The sequence below is a fragment of the Manduca sexta genome, chromosome 8, assembly GCF_014839805.1.
Source record: "Manduca sexta isolate Smith_Timp_Sample1 chromosome 8, JHU_Msex_v1.0, whole genome shotgun sequence".
NCBI classification, from domain to species: Eukaryota; Metazoa; Arthropoda; class Insecta; order Lepidoptera; family Sphingidae; genus Manduca; species Manduca sexta.
In genome coordinates, this window is record NC_051122.1 from 7,157,699 (window position 1) to 7,178,380 (window position 20,682).

At 35.2% G+C, this 20,682-nt stretch overlaps 1 protein-coding gene across 1 annotated transcript; it reads left to right on the forward strand.

The window, feature by feature from the left end:
- The first annotated feature begins 7,245 nt into the window (after window positions 1–7,245).
- On the forward strand, window positions 7,246–9,424 carry LOC115446463 (phospholipase A1 member A-like). Its single transcript, XM_037436567.1, has 4 exons — window positions 7,246–7,400; window positions 7,722–7,870; window positions 8,717–8,962; window positions 9,090–9,424. Exons 1-4 carry the CDS (start codon window positions 7,246–7,248, stop codon window positions 9,422–9,424), a joined length of 885 nt encoding a protein of 294 aa, XP_037292464.1.
- Window positions 9,425–20,682: the final 11,258 nt, after the last annotated feature.

Below are 20,682 nucleotides of genomic sequence, written 5' to 3' on the forward strand. Positions count from 1 at the left end.
TAAAAAATATTTTATCGATTTCAATATGTCACGAAACTCGGTAAAGACAAATTTCTTTTCAAAATCAAATTTGCCAGCTACGAATGGCGCGCGAGTTGAACTTGTGCCAATATTTTATTTAAATCGCCCAAAGTTTCCGCGCTCATGCTAGAAACATTGAATGGTTTAAAAGCGCACTTCTTTTTATTGGCTACTGGGCGTTGCATGCGGCTTTGCTCGCGTACAAAGGTTTTTACCATTACAGACATCCATAAACCAGCGCGATTTATTAAAAAAAAAAAAACCAAAATAAGCTATTATTCCCCAACGGAGCAAATTATCGAGGTAAAGTAGTCTACATAATAGGTATATGTTAATCCTAGATAGGATTTTTGTAAATTTCGTTAAAATCGGTTTAGCTGCTTCTGCGTTTACGTTTCACAAACATCCAAACATTTTCACAAACTTTGTAATATTAGCAAGACGTAAGATACCAAAGAGAAAACCAAGATAGGATAAGTAAATGCTTTGGGAAAGTATTATAGGTATTTAGGTATTGATAGATTTCATTTGTATGTTAGTACTTATTACAAAAATTGTACCTGCTACCAAAAAGACCTCGATTTAATCGCGCATATCACCAAAACAGATGGACAGGTTTGGATATTCGTATCAATTTAAAATAGTGCCATAATCTAGAGTAAGAGTTTTTTCGTTCATAAGAAAGAAAGAGGTATCCAACATTTTCCAATTAAGTTAAATACATTCCATATTAGAAACCATTACTTTTCCACTGGTTTATACCAGTGGAAAAGTAATGATTTCTAATATGGGGTGTGCGTGAGTGTATTTTTTACTAAAAGTGTGATGTTGCCGCTGCGACGAATTAGGAGTGTAAATATAAAGTTACTCTTTATTTATAACTAGCGACCCGCCCGGCTTCGCACGGGTGCAATGCTGACTATTTAATGAATGTTATTATTATACATATAAACCTTCCTCTTGAATCACTCTATCTATTAAAAAAAACGCATCAAAATCCGTTGCGTAGTTTTAAAGATTTAAGCACACATATGGACCGAAAAAGCGACTGTGTTTGATACTATGTAGTGATATTTAATTGGATCGAAACTTACATTTTTTTGTTTTACATCTAACGTTCGAGTAATATATTACAAAGTGTTATTTTCTAGAAGATAAGTATGTGGTTTTATTCAGTACCGCAATGTCTATATGAGCATAGATAAAAAAGAACATTTAAAAAGATAGGACTAATACATCATACGACGTTCTAGGCCTTGATTACGCATGCTATTTATTTAGACAACTACACAATACTCGATAGTGAACTTTGCACATGCAAAATATATATCGAACATTAATTAATCAGGCGGGACAGCATTAATCGCTGATAAGACTATGTTAAAGCAATCGGGAGGACTAATTATCCGCTGGAGGGAAATTTTGTTCTTAATCCAAATCCGCTTTGATAATAAATAATTTTGAACATTGAATTTTGACCAAAGCAACACGTTCTTAATTATATTTATCGTCCTTTTAAAATTACCTTAGAGCAACCGAGGTAGTCAATTTGATTTATAAAACCGTGTTCTAGTAAAAATCTAAATCAGTGCCTATTTCTGCCGCCAAGCAGCAGTGTGTAGTCACTGTTGTGTTCCAGTTTGAAGGACGTTGTAGCCAGCGTAACTACTGGACATAATGAGACTTAACATCTCACGCATTAGGATGGCGAGCGCAGTGGAATACAAAGCAATACATTGTAATTCAAGGTGTTGGATGGTGTTTCTACTGTTTATGGGCGGTCGTATCGCTTACCGTCAGGCGAACGGCAAGCTCGTCTGGTAATGCAAAGCAATAAAAATAAGAAAACTAGTCGAACCTACTAATACTGTCATTGTTTTAGGAATTTACTTTGTACATATATATATATTAATAATGTAAGAATACACATTGGTACACACTAATAAGGTTTCTTTATATTGCCCCAAGCTGAACAATATTTTCAACAAAATCAATATTTTTATGAGGCACCTCATTAAGAAAACGCGATAAAATGTAGTAGTCCATTGAAATGTTACATTTTTTAGGCCTTACCTTGCGTTTTTTAGAGGACGCAATTTTATTTTTTTGAAGTGTAGGGGAGGTCAGTCTAAAGCTAAAACCAAGTTTGTGGGGTCGCCACCCTTGTCCCACGGCCGCCATCTTGAAAATAGGGGTTGAAATGGTTTTACGATGTATCTCTTAAACTATTTATCTGACAAAAAAAATGTATAAACATTTTTTGTTGCAAATTAAATTCTCTATAACTTTGGTCTAGTAATTTTTGTCGTAGAACTATAAATAAAAAAGTTATTAGCGAAAATGTTAAGAAATTCAATGTTAAGCAATATCCATTGCAACGTCATCAGAACGTGTGTTTATAAGGTTCATAATACTTTTTTGTACTCTCATTAATACCCAAATACCCAAGGGACCATTAGGGAACAAAAGAACATCTGCCTGCTATTATTATTATTATTTCTAACCTCTCTTATTGTAAGAATAGCTGATAATATTGTGTTGAAGTTGTCGTTCAACTTATATCGTTTAGTTGTGCTACATATTACTGTACGTACGGATGTATTTTATTCTGTTTTTAATTGTGAAGACGATTTCGAATGATTTTAGACACGATTTTAACTTTAGTGAAAACTACTTTTTTTTATTAGCATTTTGACTTTTAAAAGACAAAATGCTAATAAAAAACTTACTTACGACAACTTCAACACAATATTATCAGCTATTCTTACAATAAGAGAGGTTAGAAATAATAATAATAATAGCAGGCAGATGTTCTTTTGTTCCCTAATGGTCCCTTGGGTATTTGGGTATTAATGAGAGTACAAAAAGTATTATGAACCTTATAAACACACGTTCTGATGACGTTGCAATGGACATTGCTTCACATTGAATTTCTTAACATTTTCGCTTATAACTTGTTTATTTATAGTTCTACGACAAAAGTTACTAGACCAAAGTTGTAGAGAATTTAATTTGCAACAAAAAATGTTTATACATTTTTTGTCAGATAAATAGTTTAAAAGATACATCGTAAAACCATTTCAACCCCTATTTTCAAGATGGCGGCCGTGGGACAAGGGTGGCGACCCCACAAACTTGGTTTTAGCTTTAGACTGACCCCCCCTACACTTCAAAAAAATAAAATTGCGTCCTCTAAAAAACGCAACCCCAAATGTAACTTTTCAATGGAGTATAGCAAAAATGTTATCTCTTTGATATTCATATTTGTTTGTCTATCAGGCTGATTTTTCTATAATCAGATAAAACTTATTGATAGGATTGATCAACTAAAAAAACACTAGTTGTAGGAATAGTATTGTTTAATTGTTTCAGTTTCAAATTCACTTCTAAAACAATCAACGTCCCGCTTTTTGTGACAGGGGGGGGGGGGGGGGGTAGAAAACTACATAGGTATTAAATGTTACTAATATAATAAATACAATAGTTCGTGAATATTTTTGGTTGATTGGATGTCGTGTTTATTAGACGTAAACGGAGAAACTTCTGAACGAGTTTGGATGTAAATCGGCACATGGGTAGACCATGTCATATTAAATACTACTTTTTATACCGGTAATTCTCTTCCATACGAAATGATGGAATTATTTTATCTGGATTTTTGAATAGATGTCGCTGGCATCGTAGTCTTTTAGGGAGTTTTGTAGTGGGAAAGGCTTTCCATGCGGAGCTGTGATTAACATCTAGTAATAATTTAAAATAAAATCATTTTATAATATTATAATTTATAAGTATTATAGCCATATTGTAGAGTTTGTATACAGCATGAAGACTCTGGCTCGACCGGAATGGAAATTACCATTTTCAAAACACCGGTGTGAAATGGCCTTACTATCACATATAGTTACTTATAGATTATATTTTATTTTTCACCTTCAATTTATATTATTAGTCACAATGTAGGTATTATGTTAATGAATCTGATCAAAATTTGTGACAGTCATGTTGCAGACACCTGAACGGACACACGCCTCCGGGTACTTTCTTGCAGATAAATAAAGTGAATATCTTGCTACCGCGTTTTTGCCAGTAATTCTGCGTCCAGACATAACAAATCTCAAACCCGAGTCCCAGCTTGAAGATCCCCTATATGAGCCGTTATTTATTGCAAAAGATTTTTGGAGGCCCAATCACCTCTGTTTCGTAATCGTTGTAAAATTTTCTTTTAAAGTAAATAACACATTGATGATTCGTTTGGTTTGTAGATATATGCGTTTTAACTAAACAATTTTTAAAATCTTAATTCTTAGTTGTCCTTAGTTATTAGCAACTCACTCTCACTCTCTGCTGATGGTAGGATATATCGCACTCTTAGTAAAATAATGAATTATTCCAAAATTGCCAATTTGTGGGAATCGTCAAACAACCAATTTCTGTTTGCGACCTTTTAGTTTTTTCCTTTTTTTTCATGCTATAGGTGTCATTATTTACCTATCTTTAATAAGCTCAATTTTAGCAACTTCAAAGAAAAGGTAGCAAACAAAAATTAATTTTCCGACGACCGCCACAAATTAATAATTTTGAAATAGGTCATTATTTTATTAAGGGTGCGATATTTTATATACACCCGTATAGCGATTACCATAAACAATGCGTTAAAACCCACCATATTGGCCCACGTAAGTGTGTCACGTTCCGGGATCAGCCTGTGTCTATACGGTTCCAACAGGCCGGCGTGATTGTCTCGACTGTCAAGGGGTAATCATCTCTCGTCAGTGTACTTTCTATTGAACACCTCTCATAATTAAGTGAAACCGTATAAAAAAAAATCACATCAAATTTTTTACGCTCTAATGGTACTTACAGGTTAAATTGTGCTGAGTTTGTCAGTGTTAAAAAAATATCAAATACGACAACTAATATTTGTACAAAAACACCAATTTATATATGAATATTACGTATATATAAGAATAATAATAACATGGAAATGAAATTGAATGCAAAGATCGTGATCTGTCCGACAAGTATGTATTGTCCTTAGATAATACCGTTTTGTAAGCATATATTTCCTTTGTAGGAATTCTATCAAACGAACTATAGCAAAATACTTGTGCGACAAGTAAGTATTAATTTAAGTTAATTTGGAAATAAAACTTTTTACGGATTTATATTATTATTTTCTCCCGACATTTCGAAGACTTTGCAGTATTCATCATCGCGAGGCGGATAAAATAATAATATAAATAACCGCAATGAAATTATACTGAAAGTGAAGATAGGGTTCGAGCAACGAGTACGTTCATCAATGATAATTCAAAAAGTATAGATTTGCCAAACCCTATCGATCAAATAAGAAATATTGTTAGTAAGTGAAGCGATATTTATTAAAATAAAGAGAAATATTACTGTCTACAGATCAGCTATGACTTATAAACATCGTCGCAGTCTATAGCTAGTGTATTTAATATTTGCATGTTTTCTTTACACAATTCATTATTAGTGGAGTATACAATTTTAATTGACAAGCTATATATCTTTATTAACGCTATTTTCAATAAGTTGTTCTGAGTTCGTTGTGCGTGATTCACTTCTATCAGCTTGCATCATGGAAGCAAAGGAATTAATTTATTTTACCTTCATTATCGGTATGTTATCGTTTTAATATTATAAATATGAAATTAGGGAAGTATGGATTTTTGATATTTTTTTATAAATAATTAAATAATGAAAGCTATTGCAAATTCCGAAAATGTATAGTAAGATTGAAATATCGAGAGAGATTTATAATAAAAAACCCAAAAACTTAACCTACGTGTCCAATTAAATTTCCCTTTCACTAGAACAACAATACCCAAAAAAGTATACTTAAGGTGGTAGCTCAAGGTCCATTTTCATACATTTATATTTCGGCCTTTAAAATTTAATATGACGAAATTTTAAAGGCAGAAATATCCATGATTATTAATTATTTTTACATTTTTCTTTCAACTGCGAGAACTAATCACTAACTAGACGTGAATTTAAATTCTTTACTTGCCAATACTTGTTTAGTTACCCAGATTAAAGCCGAAACAAAATGTATGAAAATGGACCTTGAGCTACCACCTTAATACTTACCTGCGCTGTAAATAGAACTCGTGTCAACAATTATATTAAATATTATAATAAAGTGGTAGATATGCCATTAGCAAGTGAAATTTGAATACGTGAAATTATCCTAATTGAGACCTTTGCATACACTAGGTGTAAGGGCCGACGCATATACAGCGGAGCGCAGCGCACATAGTTTTTTACTGTCAAACTATTATCGACATTGTCTTTATTGAAATAATATTCAAAATCAATTAAAACAACATTGTCATGCAAATTATTCTTGTGTGAATGGATTTTGATGATTTGTAGGGCATGAGTTCTGACAGATTTATAATTTTTGAATATCATTGGTGTACAACGTCAATTGACCTTTCTCGACCTAATGATTTAGAGTATGCATAATGCATTGATTGTATTATATATAATACTATGAATTAATTTACTAAATTAATTAATTCACGTTTATTAAGTATATACTGCTGAATGCGTGTTCTTAGGTTCCGCTTGTGTGATCTCTTTCCCTTGGCGGAAAACCTCCTTCTTTAGTATTTTAAAATAAAATAAAATATGTAATAATAATATCAGCCCTGTATTATAATACTTGCCCACTGCTGAACACGGGCCTCCTCTACTATTGAGAGGGATTAGGCCTTAGTCCACCACACTGGCCTAGTGCGGATTGGAAGACTGCACACACCTTCGAAATTCTTATAGAGAACTTCTCAGGTGTGCAGGTTTTGTCACGATGTTTTCCTTCACCGTTAAAGCGAACAATAAATTCACAAAGAATACACACATGATTTTAGAAAAGTCAGAGGTGTGTGCCCTTTGGGATTTGAACCTGCGGACATTCGTCTTGGCAGTCCGTTCCCACACTCAGCTAAGCTATCGCCGCTTAAATAAAATAAAATGCTTTATTCATCACGTAGGCGAACATAGTTGCACTTATGATAAGTCAAGGTACATGAGAACATTTAATTATTACTTAATTAAATTAGCTTATATAAAATCACCATATACATTATATGAGAAACTGTTTTACATAATTTCAAGCTTGTGGAGCCACAGGTTTACGCTATCTATTCATCAGTGAGCCAGTAATTGCTACATTTTTCAGTGTTTGTCTCACCTATAATGACAGAGCACGCAGAAATCTATTACACAGAATATTTGGCAAATCATTACACTGAGTACGAAAATCAAACTAAAAGTCAACATAATACAACTGCACCTACTACTAGACTTCTGAAAAAGTTTGTAGCAGATAATTATTATCACCTTTACACTAGGTAAGTGCTTTGAATCATATTTAATATTAAGGGATGGAGAAATTTAAATGTAATCTAATGTATAGTAATTGGAATGATGATTGTGACAATACTATGGAAAGGCAGGCAGTATTGTTTTTGCATTGTATTCGGTCAATGTAATTGAGGAAGGTGCAAAAATCTCTCAAGCATTGAGAATTCAGTCCCAATTCTAATCCTTCGCCTCACAAGTCAAATGCATTAAAAATTTTACTAGCTACCCAAGTAGTCATTCGCAAATATTTAGTTATACAAATCATAATTAGTCTATAATGCAATATTTAAGAGCATTGTCATTTTCAGGAACAACCCTAATTCTAGCGACCTTCTGTTCTATGACGACATCAGTTCCGTCAATTCATCTGAGTTCGATCCATCGTTGCCTATTGTGGTTGTAGTACATGGTTGGGGAGGCGATTACAGTTCCGAAATTAATCCAGCAATGAAAGATGGTAAAATGTTTTCTTATCCTAGTAGCTTGTGAATATTGTACGTCGTTCCTCTGATTCGTTTTGGATTTGCTCCTGAGATTTCTTGAAGTGATTTGATCAAAACCGTAATAGCGTTCTCCATGAGAGAGTGTACACGCAGTGCTAATAACCGACAAAAATAGAGAAGCATTAGCAGACATACGAACATAGCCGAGAAGACTGACGTCGGCGACATCTTTTCATGTATCACCATCTCGACACAACCATGACCAAACTGTCAAGAGTGCCCGAGTAAGGAGGGAGATGTTGTCCTCCATTTTAAATTTACTCATTCGTCTAGTCCCAGTGATCTAAGACCGTAAAACCAAAGTTGCTTCGGTTTTCTTCTTCAAATTCCTGAGGAAGTGTAACAATATTCCTGTTCTTCTACTTAATTAATAATACAACGAAATAACCTAGAAAAACTGTGTTTGTACTAACGTTACCATCCATTTGGATATAAAAACTTGCGATATTAATACTTTGAATGAAACTAATGTAGTTTTAATAAATTCATTTAGAAGTATAACTTTTATACTTCTAAAATTACAATCTACCATTACTACTACCTACTATAATAGGTAGATATTATGAATTAGAAAATTTGTTACAAGTTTCAGTGTTTAGATGTGAACGTAGAAATAATTTCAGATAAAATTTAGCACGCACATAAAATTAAATCCGTCCTGAAGTAGCATATATGCTATTTCATTACCCCAGTTGGGTAGGCACACAAATTGACTTTTATAACGGGAAAGGTTTACGAAGCGTTCTCCCAAGGTACCCCGAAAACCGTTCTTCCTAGTGAACAATATTTTTCAATTACAGCTTACCTGAACAAGAGCTCTGTGAACATGATTATAGTGGATTGGAACCAAGAGGCCAGAAAAGATTACATATCTGCTGTTAGTAGTGTACCGAGCGTTGGCAGGAATTTGGCCAGATTCTTAGCTTATCTTAATACAGCCATTGGTGCTTCTTACACAAAAATGCATTTAATAGGTTTCAGTTTAGGGGCCCATGTTGTTGGAAATGCTGGCCGGTATTTGAATGGCAGAGTCGCTCGCATTACGGGTAAGGAAAGATTCATTTTTTGCAATACTATTTTTACAATACTATTTTAGTGCAATAAGTACTTAATAATCTTCATTGTCTGCAGCTTCTAATTTATTTGAGAATCGTCTATAAACTGTTTCAACAGGATTGGATCCAGCTGGACCGCTCTGGACTCTAAATAGCAATCGTCTTAAATCTACAGATGCTACCTATGTTGAAGCAATTCACACGAATAGAGGAACTCTGGGTATAAATCTGAATGTTGGTGACGTCGATTTTTATCCTAACAAAGGTTTCTTCCAACCTGGTTGCTCTAATTCATCTTGCAACCACAGCCGCTCCTGGAAACTTTTCATAGCTTCTTTACAACACAATCATTTAATAGGGAGAAGATGTGGCAGTACAATCGAACTTGATTTTAATAATTGTCACGGAGATTCATTGGTTTTTGGTACTGACGATTTATTCAAGCTCGGGTAAGACAAATCTTAAATATCATGACGGTTTTCAATATTTGTTATGTTTAATGAGGAGATAAGCAAATCGCTCGTCCAAGGGAAATCGACAATTTGTTTATTATTAGATAGATCCTTCAGAGCGTTCACAGGAGTCCATGTCTTTTCTGCAACATGCTTGTAAAAAGTGTGTTGCACGGATTTTGTTTTATAATTAAGTAAATCCTTCAAAAGGTACAGGAGGCCTTAATTCTCCTGCACCATGGTTGTATAAAGTGTATACTGATCGACATTGAGGTGCAAATAAGTTACTGTGACACTATGTACGCCTTTAAACAGTCATTCGAAAATTATTTTTCTATTTCTGCGAGATGGAACCTTATATCTTTTGTTTTTTCAGGGGCGGCATGTACGCATTTTCAACCACCTCAACTTACCCATATTGACCATTAATTTCAGCAGCAATGATTTATCAATAAATATAATTTAAGAATAATTTACGTTGAATTTGCCATAGCAATGTCTTCTAACACATCATGAGTTGCTCATAAGTTCTACGAAGTGTTTCCAGTGGTTTCGTTTCTGCCTGATATATCGTTGCGAAGGAGAGACATATGTTACATATTTTGTTCATATTAAATAAATTTCATGAATCTGTATTGAGTGTTCAATATAATAAGTATAAACGTGGGTTATGTGTATGTATTAATGAGTCTTCTTAAACCCTAATATAATTGAAAGACGCGAATGATTAGTAATAGAACGTAAAAAAGGCTATGAGATACCTTTTGCCATTTGCCTCATGTACTTTTTGGGCCTTATATAGGGTTATTTTGCTAACCATAATTTTCAATAAATGATCTCAATCCTTTATCCCAATCTCTTTTCTCAAGCTAAAAAATAGACCAATCAGACCAAAGTTTGCTTGATGAGTTTTTTTTATTGTTTTATTTTCGGCATTGGATTGAAGATTGAGATTGTAAGTAAGTATTGTAAGTGAAAGCACATAAGAAAAAATAAATAAATTTATTTTCCAAAAAGTTACACATCTTATAATAATTAGCAATGATATCCATACTAGGCTATGCCTGTATCGTGAACATTAAACATACATATCTTCTTGACAATCTTACCATTACTTATTGCCCGCATTCTACTCTCTACCCGCAGATGTAAAATAAAAAGTGTAAGTATCAAGTATAATACATCTACACTAATATATTATAAAGCTGGAGAATTTGTCTCTTTGAATGCGGTAATCTCATGGACTACTATACCGATTTTTTTTTTCACTAATTTATTTATATTATTTTACTTTATTCTCATGTTTAATAATAATTGCCTACAAAGTATGATAAGTGAATTCTAAAAATTATATCTTTACAAGTTAATATCAGTAGGGAGCTATATAAGTGATATGGGTTAATTACTATCCCGGGAAAAAAACCGCAAAAACTTTTTCACGTGGCTAGCCGCAGGCAAAAGTTAGTATACTGTACTGACTGTACCAATATAAAGTAATTTAAATTTTATAACGCCCTAATTCACAGCTACTAATTTTCGCAGCCGTCGCGTTATACTTATAGTTAGAAATACATTCTCGCACACACCATTTTTGCACTAAACTACAAAGTGATAAAAAAGTCAGAAAACTAAAACCGAGATTTTTGGCGAAAATATTCGTTATTCAGGGTTGATTTTTGGCACGTTCTTATCAAAAGTGAAGATGAGTATGAGGTTTTATTTATTAAAACAATGTCAAAACGAGCCCGTAGGTTATACTTCCAGCGCCTCATATCGTTTCGCAAATTTCTACAATCTGCCACAAAAATAACTAATGTAATTCAAAATTTTAAAACTGCTACACATTAAGTTCAATCCCAATTTTCTTTTTTTTTCTTACGTAAAATTATATAAATCTTTATAAGTTTACATTAGTAAAGAAAAAAATATTGTTAATAATGGCCATTTCACACCGCACACTTTTAACGCGCCGACGACTTGCAGATGACGCCCGCTAATGCGCTTTTAACAAAATTCAGACGCCGACGGTAAACCTTCGCACACGTAAAAAAAATTGTGGTGACGTTAACATTTATTTGTATTAATACAAATCTGCAGATACGGCGACATAGACGCGTTGCAGTCACGCATATGTTTTATAATATAGAAATCTTTAGGTTTTTACCAGCATCTTCAACCGAAATAGCCCTCCCCCCCCGCTCTTTATAAATTCATAAATAAATGCAATACAGACGAGCTTTGTACGAGGTTCGCACACGCGTTTGTATCGATTTGTACAGCATTTGAATTGATACAAATGCGGAAATCTGCGTTTTGGTCATCCACAGCGCTATGAACGCGCGTTCTGTAAACGTGCGTCGTTGGCGCGTTAAAGATAAGCCGTGTGAATAGGTTCTACACTCCTGACCCTGTTCGGTATAACCGACCGCATAAATACTGAAGAATTTAAATTAATGTTTTGGCTCAAAGTTCACGATTACGTTAATGAATAATAATCAAGACTTAAAAAGTGTTATTACTCAATAATGTTATCAATTATTATTCGCAAGATCATTATATGTTTTTACATTTTAAAACAAAAAATATCTGTAGTGTTTTGTTGTTTGCGGTAAGTAATATTTTACATTGAACCACAAGGAACAGGTGGGTTTAATATCGGTTAATTGCCCTTTGTTTCAACAAAATAATGATTTTAAGCCAAACTTCGCTAACAACTGCAATAAACGTGGCCCATGAGCGAGGGTGAAATATCTCACTCGGTACATTTTGCAGATTTGTAATTAGCTTTGGTTTGAAATAATAAAAACTGTAGTATAATTTCTATTAACTGTTTCTCCAGACTTCGCCTGTGTATCATACGTACGATTCGTTATGGGACTCAAATGGAGTTGGGCAGGCCATATAGTTAGACGCAGCGATGACAGGAAGAGTAAAGCGCTGACTGAGTAGCCAAGGCAAGGTAAGCGTAGCGTGGGACGTCCAGCGGCTTATTGGGTGGATATTTATAAGAATTGCGGGTCGAACCTGGATGTGATTGGCTCGGGACCGAAAAAAGTGGCATGATGTGAAAGAGACCTATACCCAGCAGTGGGACTCTACTGGGATGATGATGATGATCAAGGTACCCAGTAGAAAAACTACTGTGTTTTTAGGCTATTTACATTGGTCTATGTAATAGTCACTATGAATGGACTATTCGAAATCCATGTAAATCCGTACAGCGGTTTCAGCATATACAAATACACATAAATTTTCATAAACTTTTGCATTTATATTAGTAAGATATAAATGCAACTTGTCCTTGTAATATCAGGCTTCTTAATTTTTTCTTGTTGTATATGTCATAGTTGCAATGGTTATGCTGAGTCTGGATTAGAATCCCGGATCGGGCCAAAACTAATTATGAATGAGAATTTCTATATTAAAAACTTACTCAGTTCTAGCTCGGAATCAGAAATTTGACTGTGTGATACCCCCGTGCCACGGAAAGCACGTAAAGGCGTTGGTCTGGCTCCTGATCTCTCTCCGTTATGTCGGATTGCCAAATGAAATCATCATCGATGAGATCACTGAACTATGAGAGTGGAGGAACAAAGAGGACTCCTATGTATTACGCCCATACTTGTGCACTTTATTGTATTTTCTGCGTACCTGGCTGATCTCCGTTGAGTTGCCACTGTGGCCGATTTTCGGCTAAAAGGATTCAATTCATTAATTTACACTGCCAGTGTGAAGAAATAATGCTTCCTTGCTAAAACATTTAAATAATAATACCAAATTATAACTTAACGATAATTATAATAGTAATTGAGAAAAGGCTGTACGGTTCTTCAAACGCATGGGGCAAATTTCATCAATAATAAACAAACAATGAGCGCCTTTATCAGAAAAAAATATAATGATTAACCCTTCCAATCAAATATAATCCCTTCCAATAAATCCCATGTAATGAGTAATCAGATTAACGTGATTCTATTTGGATCGTGGGATTGAATTTTAATCTACCACGAGTTTTAATACAATCGAACGAGATGAGAAAGCCGCTGGTACAGTTATCGTCTGTTCAGACACTGTAGCAACACCATCAAAACTTGAATTATTAGGCACTGCCTGTTACTGCACTGCGTTCGACTTAAAGTTCCGTATTCGCAAACGTTATTTACCTAAGTACAGTTCAATGCTATGATAATAAGTCTGTTCTTCTGCACCTGATGGTAAGTGTAGTGGGGTCAAATAGAATGTCGACTGACGAGTATCGATTACCCTTTGAGAGTCGACACAATTATGCCGGCCTGCTGGAATCGGTAATACACAGGCTGATCCCGGAACGTGACACACTTACGCGCGCCACTGTGGCGGGTTTTAACACCTTGTGGAGAATGGCCGCTATCCGGGCGGATATAAAATATATCTTACAATCAACAAAAACCACCTCTACGCCTCTTCTGTCTATGATTTATGTAACCGTTGTAATATTCGTTTATTCAAATATGTATATATAAAACAAAAGAGTTTTACTTGACTACAGTCATTCAGTGGTTTATTTATAATAAAATTTATAATTCGTTTCTATTTTTAGTCTGCAGCCATCAATCCACTCTATCTTCTAAAATAATATAGGTCTTCTACTCCAGTATAAGACCTATGTGGACCTTGCTCGTGGCTTTGCCGAGTTAAATTAACTTCTCAGAATAATGGTTCTTACCCAGATAAAATGTCTTTGTCGGAGTATAGTCCCAGCTTCCTATTCGTGATAGAATGTTCAGGTTCAGAAATTAGCGTGTCCAAAAACAAAAACATCGGTGTCATAATATAAAATTGATATTACGGAACATGGTAACTGTATCCTTGATAAGGATATTATGAATGCTGCAAATATTAAATATTCCAATAATTATACTGTTACTAAGCTCAGCGTAATCCTAATTAAAGAATGTGCAACCAGTAACAGAGTAATTACTTTTGATTTAGATTTTTCTATTGGACGATTTCTATCAATGGTTCCCGAGGAAAGGCCAATAAAAAGAAAAGGGCAAGAAAAAGACAGACTACCATCTTGACAGTTAGATGACATCGCGAAATATATCCACCAGTAAGCAATGGATGAGGCTTGCACAGGACCGGTGAGAACGGCGTGATCAAAAGCAGGCCTGTACCCAACAATGAGTGGATATGGCATAAGTTGTATGATTGAGATGTTCACATGCGAGAGCCACTGCAATGTCTATTCCTATCGCCAAGCAGCAGCGCACATTCCCTGTTGTGTTCCGGTATGAAGTATATTGCAGCCAGTGTAATTACTAGGCATTATGATATCATTTTTGTCTGAGGGTGATGAGCGGAATGGAGTGTCACGGAGTATTTTGTACTTCAATTTTTTTTATGAGCTAAGCATAAGCAATAGCTTACCAACGGGCGAGCGGCATGGTCGTCTCGTCATTCTATTCCAATAAAAAAGTCTGCAAGTGGTACATTGGACTTAAGGCTCAAGTTGCTGTGCAAGGATTATAATCATTTATAGGATAATGTAATTCTTAAATACATTTTTTTAATTCTACGCTTTATTAATTATTCTCGAAACACAACATTTAATGATAATCAAAATAATACATTAGAAGCTTTTTCTCAGTTCAATAAAGCATCGCACTTGTCCGCGACATAGTCGTGGAATAACGACCAAGCTCCTTAAATCTTTATTTAAAGAGCTTGGTCAATATTCCACGATTTCAAAAAAAAAAAAAACAATTCCAAAATCTATTCCTGACAAACAAAATCCATCTATTAGCCGATGAATTCGAGTAATTTATAAAACTATTTCTTAAATTACGAATGATATTACGAGGTCATGCACTCTGACTAGATGGAGAAGATTTTGAGCATCCTCCTTTCATTGAAATCCGGTCGGTAGTTTTGGAATTTCTCTCGTTGAGATGGATGTGGCGGGGGACGTCGTTTTACAATATGTACTTACTTATAATATGTATGACTCTCTCGGTGGCGTAGTTGTACTGCATGCAAGGCACGGCAGTGCTCTGAGGGCTTGGGTTCGAATCTTGGGTTGGGCAAAGTGATATTTGGGTTTTTCTGCTCAGTATCATCCCGGAGTCTGGAATTTGTGCACGATATGGCGATAGGCTCGCCCCCTATCACATCATAGGACGGAACATACTTGGCAAAAAGTGAGTGCCCTGGTTGCGCCCATACATATCCCTTCGGAAAGACATGCGTGATGTGTGTGTGTTTATATATGTAAGGATACCAACAGTGACATCTAATTAAACATTACCCAAATAGATTATATTCGTACATTTTTATCAGGGAAATGGCTCATCAATCTATATTATTGTTTTATTCCTGATACAGTTCAATTAATAGATTATAATATATTATCGGATAAGTAATCACTTGTTTTTCTCTAGTGGTTGGACACCTTTGAACTTTGGTCGAAAATTCGCATTGACCTTTTGAACACATAAAAATTAATAACAAAAATGAACATATTCTACAAACATTGTAGCGTAGTGGTAGATAAGGGCTGTGAGACGAGAGGCTGCAGGTTCGATGCTTAATTCGAGTGACACGTTGGTTTCATACGGATTTCTTTATTACCTAAGGTTGAAGGTCGAAGGTTCTTTGAAGTTCCCAATCCCCAAGTCATTAGTATCAGAGTCGGCCACATTTCCCTAATTACGCTATCCTAATGTGGGGTCAAAACTGCATGTGACTGGGTATAGTTATTATATAGATCTCCGCGTCAACCGAAAGTTTGTCTTACAATAAATAAATAGAATGATCTGATTTTAATACAACTGATTATTCTCGAGAATATACTACAGAATTTTCATACTTGGCAACTTGTATATTTGTTAGAAGGGAATGAGTTAGCTAGCCAATGGAGATCCGCCAGGTACGCAGGAGATATTATAGTGCACAAGTGTGTGCGAAATACATAGTTGCACTCTCTATTCCTTTACTCTCATAGTCCGGTGAGACGGCAATCAGACATGACCGGGAAGAGATCAGACGCAGGGCTAACGACTTTATGTGTTTAGAAATAAAAAGCGTTAGTACCAACCCAGTCTATATCTTATGCACTTATTTGCTCATATAATAATAATAATAATATCAGCCCTGTATTATATACTTGCCCATTGCTGAGCACGGGCCTCCTCTACTACTGAGAGGGATCAGGCCTTAGTCCACCACACTGGCTTAGTACGGATAGGTAGACTTCACACACCTTCGAAATTCCTATAGAGAACTTCTCAGATGTGCAGGTTTCCTCACGATGTTTTCCTTCACCGTTAAAGCGAACGATAAATTCACAAAGAATACACACATGATTTTAGAAAAGTCAGAGGTGTGTGCCCTTGGGATTTAAACTCGCGGACATTCGTCTCGGCAGTCCGTTCCGCACCCAACTAGGCTATCGCCGCTTCATATTATGTAATAATAGCAATTTTGTTAACGGGCAAACTGATAATACTGCACCTGTTAGTAAACGGAGTTGGGTCCTGATAATGTGTTGATTGTCAACAACTGATTACTCTTAATCTGTTTTGATGATCATTAAATAAATCTTTGTTTCGAGCAATTACATCATAAATTAAAAAGTATTATTATACAAGGGACCTGATTTATGAACATTATTCCTTTGGTAAATATTTAAAATATTTTTAAACTATCGATACATTTCAAAAAAATTATCTATAATAAAAAATGTTTTTGTTGGAGATTGTAACCTTCGTCGTGACTTATTATTTTTTATATGTTCTATTTTTAGAACTAATTGTATTTTGTTTGCCATAGTTACTTCTCTTTAGTCCGAAATAAACACTCATGTCAATAACATCTTTTTCCGACTTTATTTAATTACTAAGAACATATACCATATTTACAACACGTTATCAGCACGAACGCTTAGTTCTTAGATTTTTTCACGTTTTTTAGTAAAATAAAGTTGTATATATTTTTTTGTGTGACTAGGAAATAGTAATAGTCTGAAAATGTCACATGAATCTGGAGATGTTTCGAGTGTGAAAAATTCCCCTGCGTCGATCACATCTTTTCCATTTCCTTGTTTGAGGATAAAAGATGGATATCCGACTTGGAAGTTCAAGATGCGAAATTACCTTATCCATGAAGATTTATGGGAAACAATTAGTGGATACCGAGATGGAGACACAACCCATGCCTCTACAAAGGTACGCAAAGACGCAAAGGCATTAGCAAAGATATGCTTATCAGTAGAAGGTGCAGCGATAACCCATATAAGATGTGCGAAAACTGCATCTGAGGCATGGACTTGTTTGCAAAAAGCCTTTGAAGATAAGGGAATAGGACGAAGATTATTTTTGGAGCGTAGACTGTACAGGTTGAGTCTATCAGAGTTCAAAAATATTGAACTATATATTAACGCAGTTATGTCAACCGCACAGGATCTTGCGGATATTGATGTAGTCATAGAGGACAAGTCTATTGCTGCAATACTTTTGGGAGGTCTAACTCCAAGGTATGAACCTCTCATTATGGCTTTAGAAAATTGCAATGTAGACGTGACTACAGAGTTGGTGAAAACAAAACTGCTTAATGAAATGTCCAAAGATGTGGCTACATTATTAGACTCTGTCTTTCATGCGAAGAAGAAGCCTAAGTCAATGAAGAAGAATATAGTTTGTTATGAGTGCAAGACACCTGGACATAAGAGACCAGACTGTCCACAGAGAAACAAGAAGGAGAAAGGCAATGCGGTAAATACCAATGATACGATATTTACAAGTCTTAATACTTCTGGAAACCCAAGAAAGGACATAATTTATGTAGATTCAGGTTGTACTAGACACATGACTTCTAGACGGGACTGGTTTCAGAATATCTCGATACAGAATCAAGGTACTGTTACTGTCGCAAATGGAGAACAGATTAAGTGCTGCGGAATTGGAAATATTTCAATAAACACGCCCGAGAACGTGGTCAACAATATTAGTGATGTTGCTTATATACCAGATTTGAAAGCTAGTTTGTTATCTGTATATAAAACTGTTGAAAAGGGTTTTATTTGTGTTTTTGATAAAAATGGATGTAACTTTTATAAATCTGATACTTTTAATTTTACAGGTGAATCTGTTGCTCATGCCTCGCCCTGTGGTGGACTGTACGTTTTAGATGGAACTGTAAATGTTTCCGAGAATGTGGCGGATAATTTTTTGACACAAGATGTGCACTCTGGTTGTCAGGATAGTTATCAAATATGGCATAAGAGGTTAGGACATTTGTGTCGTATAGGCATGAACCAACTGAAAAATCACAAGGTAGGTATAAAGTATACAGGAGTAGATAAAACTAGTTGTATCGCTTGCGTGGAAGGTAAACAAGCAAGAAAAACCTTTCAAAAGGTTAGCGTTTAATAGGGCTACTTCCCCTTTGGAACTGATCCATATGGATTTGATGGGACCGGTGTCTACAACTTCTTTTCAAGGAAATAGATATATGTTGACAATAGTAGACGATTATACGCGAAAAGTGTTTGCTTATTTTATTTCTTCTAAAACAGAAGTCAAAGATATATTTTGTGTGTTTCAATGTTTTGTTGAAAATCAGTTAGATAAAACAATTAAAGCAATTAGGACTGATGGAGGTAAGGAGTTCGTGAATAAAGAGTTTGTTGATTATCTTGCTTCAAAAGGTATTGAACATCAAACAACGACGCCTTATAGTCCTCAGCAAGTTGGAGTAGCGGAACGCACCCATCGTTCGGTTACAGAAAAGGCAAGAACGTTGCTAGCTGAAAGTTCACTACCGAAAGCATTCTGGGAAGATGCATTCCAAGTTGCCATTTACCTTAAGAATAGGTCTCCTCATCGAGCCTTAGGTGGACAAATTCCTTATGACAAATGGTATGGACGAAAAGGTGATCTTAGCCATCTAAAAGTATTTGGTTGTAGAGCTCTAGTCCATATACCTTCGTGTCACAGGAAGAAATTAGATGTCAAGGCACAGGAAGCAATTTTCGTCGGTTATTCTGAAAATCCAGGCACTTATATTTTTAGGGACCCTGCTAACCCACGAAAAGTTATTATATCCAGAGATGCAACCTTTTTGAAAATTGCTTTACAGCGCTAAAGCAGAAGCAATCTGTCGCACAGTCAAAATCTATATTGTTATTTGATGAGCAAAAGAGATTGAGTCTGAGTTTGATCATGACTGTCAATTCTATGACTGTGATGAGAATATCAGCCCGGCGGCTGAAGCAACTTTACCAGTAAATCTAGAAAGTGCAAAAGAGTCAGTGACTCTGGAAGAGCGAGAGTCTCTCAGTGACTTAAGGCTGCCTAGTGTGGAAGAAATGACAGCGAATTTGGAACAGGAATCGCACCCTGAGCGCAGATACCCTTCCAGAGACAGAAAAACAACAAATTTTTATAAAGCTTACAATACGTCAATGGTAGATTCTAATGAACCTACGACATATTACGAAGCTACTCATGCCGATGATGCTGATAAGTGGCAACATGCTATGGTTGATGAGTATAGTTCCTTAAGGAAACTCCATACATGGAATTTAGTAGATAGACCTAACAAAAGGTTATACCATGTAAATGGATTTACAAAATTAAAAGGGATGCTTATGGTAATATTATCAAGTATAAAGCGAGACTCGTCGTCAAAGGTTTTCATCAAGTTGAAAGTGTAGACTACAAGGAGACGTTCGCACCAGTGATTCGTCATTCTTCCCTCCGCACGTTGTTTGCGATAGCTGCAGATATGAAGTTGAGAATGAAGCACTTAGATGTCGATACAGCTTTCCTTAACGGAGATTTAGAAGAAGAAGTTTTCATGGAGCAACCTCTTGGTTTTATTCAAAAGGGTAAAGAAAACAAAGTTTGTTTATTGAAGAAATCTCTTTACGGTCTTAAACAGGCACCGCGAGCTTGGAATAAAAAGTTAAATGAAACGCTTTCTAAAATAGGTTTCATAGGAACTCCTTCCGAACCTTGTGTGTATACTAAACTTTTTGGTAAAAGAACTTGTAATATTAGGAATCTTTGTTGATGACATAATAGTCTTCTTTAATTCTGATTTGACATTTGACACTGTCAAGAATGATTTGTCGAAATATTTTTCATTAAAAGATCTCGGAATACTGAAATGTTATTTGGGACTACAAGTTGAAAGTGATTCCGAGAGTATAAGGTTGAACCAGCGAAATTATATTCTTTCTATATTAGAAAAATTTAATATGAAGGATTGTAAGGCCGT

Coding starts and splice junctions, on each gene's coding strand:
- LOC115446463 (XM_037436567.1), top strand. CDS start 7,246: ATGACAGAGCACGCAGAAATCTATTACACAGAATATTTGGCAAATCAT. Junction 7,401..7,721: donor TATTATCACCTTTACACTAG/GTAAGTGCTTTG, acceptor TGTCATTTTCAG/GAACAACCCTAATTCTAGCG. Junction 8,963..9,089: donor CAGAGTCGCTCGCATTACGG/GTAAGGAAAGAT, acceptor CTGTTTCAACAG/GATTGGATCCAGCTGGACCG.